This window comes from Bombina bombina, chromosome 1 (assembly GCF_027579735.1).
Source record: "Bombina bombina isolate aBomBom1 chromosome 1, aBomBom1.pri, whole genome shotgun sequence".
NCBI lineage: Eukaryota > Metazoa > Chordata > Amphibia > Anura > Bombinatoridae > Bombina > Bombina bombina.
The window spans coordinates 1265711248-1265723966 of NC_069499.1; the positions used below are offsets into that span (position 1 = coordinate 1265711248).

General features: G+C 42.2%; 1 protein-coding gene across 1 annotated transcript in view; it reads right to left on the reverse strand.

Moving 5' to 3' along the window:
- LOC128648430 (meckelin) overlaps positions 1–12719 on the reverse strand; it is a gene marked incomplete in the record, with an annotated part of 154538 nt that overhangs the window by 54024 nt on the left and 87795 nt on the right. The window contains 1 exon segment of the mRNA XM_053701093.1: positions 6088–6181. Coding sequence (XP_053557068.1) covers positions 6088–6181 — 94 coding nt within the window.

Consider the following 12719-nt stretch of genomic DNA (forward strand, 5'->3'; position numbering starts at 1 on the left):
TATACAGAAGGAACCACTGCCTGAAGAACCTTTCTCCCAAAAATAGCCTCCGAAGAAGCAAAAGTGTCAAATTTGTAAAATTTGGAAAAAGTATGAAGCGAAGACCAAGTTGCAGCCTTGCAAATCTGTTCAACAGAGGCCTCATTCTTAAAGGCCCAAGTGGAAGCCACAGCTCTAGTGGAATGAGCTGTAATTCTTTCAGGAGGCTGCTGTCCAGCAGTCTCATAGGCTAAACGTATTATGTTACGAAGCCAAAAAGAGAGAGAGGTAGCAGAAGCTTTTTGACCTCTCCTCTGTCCAGAATAAACGACAAACAGGGAAGAAGTTTGACGAAACTCTTTAGTTGCCTGCAAGTAGAACTTGAGAGCACGAACTACATCCAGATTGTGTAGAAGACGTTCCTTCTTTGAAGAAGGATTTGGACACAAGGATGGAACAACAATCTCTTGATTGATATTCCTGTTAGAAACTACCTTAGGTAAGAACCCAGGTTTAGTACGCAGAACTACCTTGTCTGAGTGAAAAATCAGATAAGGAGAATCACAATGTAATGCTGATAACTCAGAGACTCTTCGAGCAGAGGAAATAGCCATTAAAAACAGAACTTTCCAAGATAACAATTTTATATCAATGGAATGAAGGGGTTCAAACGGAACACCCTGTAAAACGTTAAGAACTAAGTTTAAACTCCATGGTGGAGCAACAGCTTTAAACACAGGCTTGATCCTAGCTAAAGCCTGACAAAAGGCCTGGACGTCTGGATTTTCTGACAGACGCCTGTGTAACAAGATGGACAGAGCTGAAATCTGTCCCTTTAATGAACTAGCCGATAAACCCTTTTCTAAGCCCTCTTGTAGAAAGGACAAGATCCTAGAGATCCTAACCTTACTCCAGGAGTAACGTTTGGATTCACACCAGTATAGGTATTTACGCCATATTTTATGGTAAATCTTTCTGGTAACAGGCTTCCTGGCCTGTATCAGGGTATCAATAACCGACTCAGAAAAACCACGTTTTGATAAAATCAAGCGTTCAATTTCCAAGCAGTCAGTTTCAGAGAAGTTAGATTTTGATGTTTGAACGGACCCTGTATCAGAAGGTCCTGTCTTAGAGGTAGAGACCAAGGCGGACAGGATGACATGTCCACTAGATCTGCATACCAAGTCCTGCGTGGCCATGCAGGTGCTATTAGAATCACTGATGCTCTCTCCTGTTTGATTTTGGCAATCAATCGAGGAAGCAGCGGGAAGGGTGGAAACACATAAGCCATCCTGAAGTTCCAAGGTGCTGTCAAAGCATCTATCAGAACCGCTCCCGGATCCCTGGATCTGGACCCGTAGTGAGGAAGTTTGGCGTTCTGGCGAGACGCCATGAGATCTATCTCTGGTTTGCCCCAACGTCGAAGTATTTGGGCAAAGACCTCCGGATGAAGTTCCCACTCCCCCGGATGAAAAGTCTGGCGACTCAAGAAATCCGCCTCCCAGTTCTCCACTCCCGGGATGTGGATTGCTGACAGGTGGCAAGAGTGAGACTCTGCCCATCGAATTATCTTTGATACTTCCATCATTGCTAGGGAGCTTTTTGTCCCTCCCTGATGGTTGATGTAAGCTACAGTCGTAATATTGTCCGACTGAAACCTGATGAACCCCCGAGTTGTTAATTGGGGCCAAGCCAGAAGGGCATTGAGAACTGCTCTCAATTCCAGAATGTTTATTGGAAGGAGACTCTCCTCCTGATTCCATAATCCCTGAGCCTTCAGAGAATTCCAGACAGCGCCCCAACCTAGTAGGCTGGCGTCTGTTGTTACAATTGTCCAGTCTGGCCTGCTGAATGGCATCCCCCTGGACAGGTGTGGCCGATGAAGCCACCATAGAAGAGAATTTCTGGTCTCTTGATTCAGATTCAGAGTAGGGGACAAATCTGAGTAATCCCCATTCCACTGACTTAGCATGCATAATTGCAGCGGTCTGAGGTGTAGGCGTGCAAAAGGTACTATGTCCATTGCCGCTACCATTAAGCCGATCACCTCCATGCATTGAGCTACTGACGGGTGTTGAATGGAATGAAGGACACGGCATGCATCTTGAAGTTTTGTTAACCTGTCCTCTGTCAGGTAAATCTTCATTTCTACAGAATCTATAAGAGTCCCCAAGAATGGAACTCTTGTGAGAGGAAAAAGAGAACTCTTCTTTTCGTTCACTTTCCATCCATGCGACCTTAGAAATGCCAGAACTAACTCTGTATGAGACTTGGCAGTTTGAAAGCTTGAAGCCTGTATTAGAATGTCGTCTAGATACGGAGCTACCGAAATCCCTCGCGGTCTTAGTACCGCCAGGAGGGCACCTAGAATCTTTGTGAAGATTCTTGGGGCCGTAGCCAATCCGAATGGAAGAGCTACAAACTGGTAGTGCCTGTCTAGGAAGGCAAACCGTAGATACCGGTGATGATCTTTGTGGATCGGTATGTGAAGGTAAGCATCTTTTAAATCCACTGTGGTCATGTACTGACCCTTTTGGATCATGGGCAAGATTGTCCGAATAGTTTCCATTTTGAACGATGGAACTCTTAGGAATTTGTTTAGAATCTTTAAATCTAAGATTGGTCTGAAGGTTCCCTCTTTTTTGGGAACCACAAACAGGTTTGAGTAGAACCCTTGTCCTTGTTCCGACCGCGGAACCGGATGGATCACTCCCATTAATAACAGATCTTGTACACAGCGTAGAAACGCTTCTTTCTTTATCTGGTTTGTTGACAATCTTGACAGATGAAATCTCCCTCTTGGGGGAGATAATTTGAAGTCTAGAAGGTATCCCTGAGATATGATCTCTAGCGCCCAGGGATCCTGAACATCTCTTACCCAGGCCTGGGCGAAGAGAGAAAGTCTGCCCCCCACTAGATCCGGTCCCGGATCGGGGGCTCTCGGTTCATGCTGTCTTTGGGGCAGCAGCAGGTTTCCTGGCCTGTTTGCCCTTGTTCCAGGACTGGTTGGGCTTCCAGCCTTGCCTGTAACGAGCAACAGCTCCTTCCTGTTTTGGTGCAGTGGAGGTTGATGCTGCTCCTGTTTTGAAATTCCGAAAGGGACGAAAATTAGCCTGTCTAGCCTTAGCTTTGGCTTTGTCTTGAGGTAGGGCGTGGCCCTTACCTCCTGTAATGTCAGCGATAATTTCTTTCAAACCGGGCCCAAATAAGGACTGCCCCTTGAAAGGTATATTAAGTAATTTGGACTTAGAAGTAACATCAGCTGACCAGGATTTTAGCCACAGTGCCCTACGTGCCTGTATGGCGAATCCTGAGTTCTTAGCCGTAAGTTTGGTTAAATGTACTACGGCCTCCGAAATGAATGAATTAGCTAGTTTAAGGACTCTAAGCCTGTCCATAATGTCGTCTAGCGTATATGAACTAAGGTTCTCTTCCAGAGACTCAATCCAAAATGCTGCCGCAGCCGTAATCGGCGCGATACATGCAAGGGGTTGCAAAATAAAACCTTGTTGAACAAACATTTTCTTAAGGTAACCCTCCAATTTTTTATCCATTGGATCTGAAAATGCACAGCTATCCTCCACCGGGATAGTGGTACGCTTAGCTAGAGTAGAAACTGCTCCCTCCACCTTAGGGACCGTTTGCCATAAGTCCCGAGTGGTGGCGTCTATTGGAAACATCTTTCTAAATATTGGAGGGGGTGAGAACGGCACACCGGGTCTATCCCACTCCTTAGTAACAATTTCAGTTAATCTCTTAGGTATAGGAAAAACGTCAGTACTCGCCGGTACCGCAAAGTATTTATCCAACCTACATAGTTTCTCTGGTATTGCAACGGTGTTACAATCATTGAGAGCTGCTAAGACCTCCCCTAGTAATACACGGAGGTTCTCCAATTTAAATTTAAAATTTGAAATATCTGAATCCAATCTGTTTGGATCAGAACCGTCACCCACAGAATGAAGCTCTCCGTCCTCATGCTCTGCAAGCTGTGACGCAGTATCAGACATGGCCCTAGTATTGTCAGCGCACTCTGTTCTCACCCCAGAGTGATCACGCTTGCCTCTTAGCTCAGGTAATTTAGACAAAACTTCAGTCATAACAGTAGCCATATCTTGTAATGTTATCTGTAATGGCCGCCCAGAAGTACTAGGCGCCATAATATCACGCACCTCCCGGGCGGGAGATGCAGGTACTGCCGCGTGAGGCGAGTTAGTCGGCATAACTCTCCCCTCGCAGATTGGTGAAATTTGTTCACATTGTACAGATTGACTTTTATTTAAAGTAGCATCAATACAGTTAGTACATAAATTTCTATTGGGCTCCACCTTGGCATTGGAACAAATGACACAGATATCCTCTGAGTCAGACATGTTTAACACACTAGCAATAACTTGCAACCTGGTTATAGTCTTTTTTAGCAAAAACGTACTGTGCCTCAAAGAGGTACTTAAACGATTAAAGATTAAATGACAGTTGAGATAATATACTGAGAACAGTTATAGCATCAACTTTAAAACAACACAACTTTTAGCAAAGGTTTTGTTCCCATTAGTAAGATAACATAACTAAATTTGACATAAAAATTACTGAGTAACGTCTTTATCCACAGTCAATATAAAAAATTCTCACAGCTCTGCTGAGAGAATGTACCTCCCTTCAAGAAGTTTGAAGACCCCTGAGATCTGTCAGTTTTTAGATGAACCGGATCATGCAGGAAAAATAATAGCTGACTGGAAATTGTTGATGCGTAGCAAAGAGCGCCAAAAACGGCCCCTCCCTCTCACACACAGCAGTGAAGAGAAACGAAACTGTCACAATTCAAAATAAACTACTGCCAAGTGGAAAATAAAGCCCAAACATTTATTTACTCAGTACCTCAGCAGTGTAAACGATTCTACATTCCAGCAAAAACGTTTAACATGATATAATACTTATTAAAAAGATTAGTGACCTTTAACAAAGTAGTTCCGGTGAAGTACCATTCCCAGAATACTGAAGTGTATACATACATGTCATTATAACGGTATAGCAGGATTTTCTCATCAATTCCATTCAGAAAATAAAAACTGCTACATACCTCAATGCAGATTCATCTGCCCCTGTCCCCTGATCTGAAGCTTTTACCTCCCTCAGATGGCCGAGAACAGCAATATGATCTTAACTACTCCGGTTAAAATCATAGCAAAAACTCTGGTAGATTCTTCCTCAAAGTCTGCCAGAGAAGTAATAACACGCTCCGGTGCTATTATAAAATAACAAACTTTTGATTGAAGTCATAAAAACTAAGTATAATCACCATAGTCCTCTCACACATCCTATCTAGTCGTTGGGTGCAAGAGAATGACTGGGACTGACGTAGAGGGGAGGAGCTATATCAGCTCTGCTGGGTGAATCCTCTTGCATTTCCTGTTGGGGAGGAGTTATATCCCAGAAGTAATGATGACCCGTGGACTGATCACACATAACAGAAGAAATATATATAGCCCTGTGTATACAAATATATATAGCCCTGTGTATACAAATATATATAGCCCTGTGTATACAAATATATATAGCCCTGTGTATACAAATATATATAGCCCTGTGTATACAAATATATATAGCCCTGTGTATACAAATATATATAGCCCTGTGTATACAAATATATATAGCCCTGTGTATACAAATATATATAGCCCTGTGTATACAAATATATATAGCCCTGTGTATACAAATATATATAGCCCTGTGTATACAAATATATGCCGCACTGTGCATACAAATATATATAGCCGTGTGTATACAAATATATGCCGCACTGTGCATACAGGATCAAATTATACTGTTAATTGTAATACTATTTTCCTAATTACACCGCTGTACTCAAAATAAAAAGTCTAACATTAATTTAACACATATTTAATTGTGGTTGTATCTACTGCATTGAGGGAAGCACAGTGAATACCCTTTTATGCTTTGCACTAGGGAACTCACAGGTTCGGTGGCACAGTGGCAGCTCTTAGGGCAAACAAGCTTTCTTACATATATTCAGGTTAAGGCTCGTCACAATTACAACTGTCAAGAAGTGCAATTAGCCTTCTCTGAAAAAGTTCTCAGAACACTGACCTGGACAGTTCTGGAGGTAAACTGCTTCTTTTCATATTTGACTGTAAGCTGAAACGGAGGCTCAGTCCCTGGAGGGCTGACTGGCAGGTACACTCTGTATAAGGCAAGAGAGGAATGAGTGAGTAGACGTAATACAATTTATAGGATAGATAGAGCTGCGTTAATGTGTCACCTGTTTCTCCCACATGCTGCTTAAAGGGACATAATACTCCTATGTTAAAGTACTTAAAGTGTTGCAGCATAACTGTAAAAAGCTGACATGAAAATATCACCTGAACATCTCTATGTAAAAAGAGAAGACATTTTACCTCAATTTTTTTTAGCTCACCAGAGTAAGTGCTCTGTGAACAGTTATACTTCAGCTGCTGTAAAGTTAACCCCCCCCCCCAAAAAAAACAATAGCCAATCAGAATCTGCAGTGCTGGGGACATGCATTGCTTTGCTGTGATTTCATGAGATTTCACAGTAAACTTCCTTAATCTGAATAGAAAAACAAAATGAGTGTGCATGCACTTGCCAGATGCACATTCCTTTGCAAGTCCTGGGACTAGCATTCTTTACTGTCTGTGGGGTGCGAATACTTAATTTTGAGGTAAATATTTTCCTTTTTTTTTTTTTACATAGAGACGTTTATGTGACATTTTCTAGTCAGCTTTTTACAGCTATGCTGCATCACTTTCAAATGTTTCAACAATTATATATCATGTTCCTTTAAAAGGGACATAATTCTTATATACTAAATCACTTGAAACTGATGCAGTATAACTGTAAAAAGCTGACAGGAAAATATCACCTGAGCATCTCTATGTAAAAAAGGAAGATATTTTACCTCACAATTTCCTCAGCTCAGCAGAGTAAGTTCTGTGTAAAAAGTTATACTCAGCTGCAGCCCAGCTGCAGGTAAAAAAAATAAAAATAAATGAAGAAATGAACAGCAGCCAATCAGCATCAACAGTGCTGAGGTCATGAACTCTTTTACTGTGATCTCATGAGATTTAATTTAACTCCCATGAGATTTCATTGTAAACTTCCTTACACTGAATAGGGAAATATGATGAGTGTGCATGAAAGCTCGCTCCTTCTGCTGTCCCGGGAAAGACATACTGATTTGTTGCTTAGAAGTCCTTTACAATGGGATGTGGCTACTGAGGAACTTTTGAGGTAAAATATCTTTCTTTTTCACATAGAGATGTTCAGGTGATATTTTCTAGTCAGCTTTTTACAGCTATACTGCATCACTTTCAAATGTTTAGACATTTGGGTATTATGGCCCTTTAAGACTATAAAAGTAAGTAACTTTTACTTTCTGTCACTTATACTTTCTCACTTGACTTCTCATGTCTTCTACTTTCTCTGGCCCTTACCTCCCCACACCCACCTCTCAAATACAAATTTTTTTTTTTCTATAAAAAAAAGTGGCAATTGAGGGAAAACTAAAAAAAATATCCTTTCTGGCTTTAATAATAGTGTTAAAGGGACAGTAAACACCTTGCAATTTCAAAACAATTCCTGTTGACTTGCAATTAGCGCCAGCATGGGAGTAAAATTTAGCCCTGGGCATTTTAAGACACAGCAGCCCATACACCAAAGCTGGCAAGTATAATGTACTAGTTGCATTTACAAATAAAGATTTATAGTTTATAAGTTCCTTATATCACTGTATTCACCAAATGGGTTGTTATTAAATATAAAAAACAGAAACTATTGAAGTTCAAATTTAAATAATGAATAGCAGCTTATTGCTCATCAGCCTGTTCAGTCACAGTTACTTAAAATAACAGGCACCTGAGTACTTGTCATCACATACAAGCTATAAGGGATAAATAGCGCACAAAGAAATAAAAAATGTTTTCCTCCACAACTGACTGAAGGGCTAGAAGGGGCCCATAGAATGTGTGGGCCTGGTCTCAATTAAGACTTATGAGACTCCTGTAGTTATGACCATGGTCATGTTATTACATAGTGATAACACAAATAGGGCAGTAAGCAAGTATATACTAGAGCAGGGTTCTTCAAAAAAAAAATTCCCAAGACCTAGTGCAATGATACCCCATACGTTTGCAACCCTATTTTTTTTCTGGAGATCTATGAAGTAATATACAAGATAGCGTCAATTTTTGGTTAAGCGACTAAAACTTGTGTGTACTTAATTTCTAATTCCAGTCAAATTTGAAAGTGTTGTAAAAAGTAATAACAAACACACTCTCATACAACATACACACCACACACTTTCCTACAACACACACACCACAGACTCTCATACAACACACACACCACAGACTTTCCTACAACACACACACACCACAGACTCTCATACAACACACACACACACCACAGACTCTCATTCAACACACACACCACAGACTCTCATTCAACACACACACCACAGACTCTCATTCAACACACACACCACACACTTTCCTACAACACGCACACACACCACACACTTTCCTACAACACACACACCACACACTTTCCTACAACACGCACACTTTCCTACAACACACACACTCATATAACACACACACACTCATATAACACACACACCCTCATATAACACACACACCCTCATATAACACACACCCTCATATAACACACACCCTCATATAACACACACCCTCATATAACACACACCCTCATATAACACACACACACTCATATAACACACACACACTCATATAACACACACACACTCATATAACACACACACACTCATATAACACACACACACTCATATAACACACACACACTCATATAACACACACACACCCTCATATAACACACACATACCACACACTCTCATACAGCACACACACACAAATTGTGACCCAGTAAACATGGTGTTGTGACCCAGTAATGGGTCCTGACCTGTGGTTTGAAGAACCCTGTACTAGAGGACAGAACCCTAGGCAGATACTAGATGACAAGACATATGCAGACCCGAAGAAGAGAACAATTTTGTTGAGAGTGGCAATATTCCAGGCATATGACCAATCTTGCAGTGAAATTAAATCCAACAGAGGAGACAGGAAGCAATTTAGCAGCCTACAGAGCCAAGTAGTATGAGGAGGATCATATTGAATAATATTTGGGATCGAGAACTGGCTTGACCTCGCTCACAGATATAGCATGGCAGTTAGAGGAACATTATGCACAAATAAAAATGCTTGCAACTGGGCAGGGTTAAAGCAACTAGCCCGAGCCCACAAATGGGCTGGCCCACCAGGCAAAAAACCTGTAAGCCCTATGTTTAGTCTGGGCCTGCTTGTCAGCCAAGTTTAAACAGCTTTAAAACAAATTAACATTGTGTTTGCTGCAATTGTTTTTCAACTGCCAAACTCCACCCATTGCACAATTTTTAGAACAAAACTACTTGAAAATGGGGAAAAAATATATAATGTATTTAGCAATGTTGTTTTACCCTGTTTAACTAAACAGTTTATTTTAAAATATCAAGGTGTTCGCGGTCAATTTAAAGGCAGATTGTACTGTAAAATTTGCTTAACTTGTTTCCAATAACTTGTTATACCTGCTGCAGAGCAAAAATGCATTGGAAATTGCTCCTTAATATTATTTCTGTATATATGAAAACAGAATTTATGTTTACCTGATAAATTACTTTCTCCAACGGTGTGTCCGGTCCACGGCGTCATCCTTACTTGTGGGATATTCTCTTCCCCAACAGGAAATGGCAAAGAGCCCAGCAAAGCTGGTCACATGATCCCTCCTAGGCTCCGCCTACCCCAGTCATTCGACCGACGTTAAGGAGGAATATTTGCATAGGAGAAACCATATGTTACCGTGGTGACTGTAGTTAAAGAAAATAAATTATCAGACCTGATTAAAAAAACCAGGGCGGGCCGTGGACCGGACACACCGTTGGAGAAAGTAATTTATCAGGTAAACATAAATTCTGTTTTCTCCAACATAGGTGTGTCCGGTCCACGGCGTCATCCTTACTTGTGGGAACCAATACCAAAGCTTTAGGACACGGATGAAGGGAGGGAGCAAATCAGGTCACCTAAATGGAAGGCACCACGGCTTGCAAAACCTTTCTCCCAAAAATAGCCTCAGAAGAAGCAAAAGTATCAAATTTGTAAAATTTAGAAAAAGTGTGCAGTGAAGACCAAGTCGCTGCCTTACATATCTGATCAACAGAAGCCTCGTTCTTGAAGGCCCATGTGGAAGCCACAGCCCTAGTGGAGTGAGCTGTGATTCTTTCAGGAGGCTGCCGTCCGGCAGTCTCATAAGCCAATCGGATAATGCTTTTAATCCAGAAGGAGAGAGAGGTAGAAGTTGCTTTTTGACCTCTCCGTTTACCAGAATAAACAACAAACAAAGACAAAGTTTGTCTGAAATCCTTAGTAGCTGCTAAGTAAAATTTGAGAGCACGAACTACATCCAAGTTGTGCAACAAACATTCCTTCTTTGAAACTGGATTAGGACACAAAGAAGGCACAACTATCTCCTGGTTAATGTTTTTGTTAGAAACAACTTTTGGAAGAAAACCAGGTTTAGTACGCAAAACCACCTTATCTGCATGGAACACCAGATAAGGAGAAGAACACTGCAGAGCAGATAATTCTGAAACTCTTCTAGCAGAAGAAATTGCAACCAAAAACAAAACTTTCCAAGATAATAACTTAATATCAACGGAATGTAAGGGTTCAAACGGAACCCCCTGAAGAACTGAAAGAACTAGGTTGAGACTCCAAGGAGGAGTCAAAATTTTGTAAACAGGCTTGATTCTAACCAGAGCCTGAACAAAGGCTAGAACATCTGGCACAGCTGCCAGCTTTTTGTGAAGTAACACAGACAAGGCAGAAATCTGTCCCATCAAGAAACTTGCAGATAATCCTTTTTCCAATCCTTCTCGAAGGAAGGATAGACTCTTAGGAATCTTAACCTTGTCCCAAGGGAATCCTGCAGATTCACACCAACAGATATACCAAATTATGTGGTAATTTTTCTGGTTACAGGCTTTCAGGCCTGAACAAGAGTATTAATAACAGAATCTGAGAACCCTCGCTTTGATAAGATCAAGCGTTCAATCTCCAAGCAGTCAGCTGGAGTGGGTCGAACGGACCTAGAACAAGAAGGTCTCGTCTCAAAGGTAGCTTCCATGGTGGAGCCGATGACATATTCACCAGATCTGCATACCAAGTCCTGCGTGGCCACGCAGGAGCTATCAAAATCACCGACGCCCTCTCCTGATTGATCCTGGCTACCAGCCTGGGGATGAGAGGAAACGGCGGGAACACATAAGCTAGTTTGAAGGTCCAAGGTGCTACTAGTGCATCCACTAGAGCCGCCTTGGGATCCCTGGATCTGTACCCGTAGTAAGGAACTCTGAAGTTCTGACGAGAGGCCATCAGATCCATGTCTGGAATGCCCCACGGTTGAGTGACTTGGGCAAAGATTTCCGGATGGAGTTCCCACTCCCCCGGATGCAATGTCTGACGACTCAGAAAATCCGCTTCCCAATTTTCCACTCCTGGGATGTGGATAGCAGACAGGTGGCAGGAGTGAGACTCCGCCCATAGAATGATTTTGGTCACTTCTTCCATCGCTAGGGAACTCCTTGTTCCCCCCTGATGGTTGATGTATGAACTTGGCCCTCGCTAGCTGAGGCCAAGCTTTGAGAGCATTGAATATCGCTCTCAGTTCCAGAATATTTATCGGTAGAAGAGATTCTACCCGAGACCAAAGACCCTGAGCTTTCAGGGATCCCCAGACCGCGCCCCAGCCCATCAGACTGGCCTCGGTCGTGACAATGACCCACTCTGGTCTGCGGAAGGTCATCCCTTGAGACAGGTTGTCCAGGGACAGCCACCAACGGAATGAGTCTCTGGTCCTCTGATTTACTTGTATCTTCGGAGACAAGTCTGAATAGTCCCCATTCCACTGACTGAGCATGAACAGTTGTAATGGTCTTAGATGAATGCGCACCAAAGGAACTATGTCCATTGCCGCTACCATCAAACCTATCACTTCCATGCACTGCGCTATGGAAGGAAGAGGAACGGAATGAAGTATCCGACAAGAGTCTAGAAGTTTTGTTTTTCTGGCTTCTGTCAGAAAAATCCTCATTTCTAAGGAGTCTATTATAGTTCCCAAGAAGGGAACCCTCGTTGACGGAGATAGAGAACTCTTTTCCACGTTCACTTTCCATCCGTGAGATCTGAGAAAGGCCAGGACAATGTCCGTGTGAGCCTTTACTTGAGGAAGGAACGACGCTCGAATCAGAATGTCGTCCCAGTAAGGTACTACAGCAATGCCCCTTGGTCTTAGCACCGCCAGAAGGGACCCTAGTACCTATGAGAAAATCCTAGGAGCAGTGGCTAATCCGAAAGAAAACGCCACGAACTGGAAATGCTTGTCCAGGAATTCAAACCTTAGGAACCGATGATGTTCCTTGTGGATAGGAATATGTAGATACGCATCCTTGAAATCCACCTTGGTCATGAATTGACCTTCCTGGATGGAAGGAAGAAGTGTTCGAATGGTTTCCATCATGAACGATGGAACCTTGAGAAACTTGTTCAAGATCTTGAGATCTAAGATTGGTCTGAACGTTCCCTCTTTTTTTGGGAACTATGAACAGATTGGAGTAGAACCCCATCCCTTGTTCT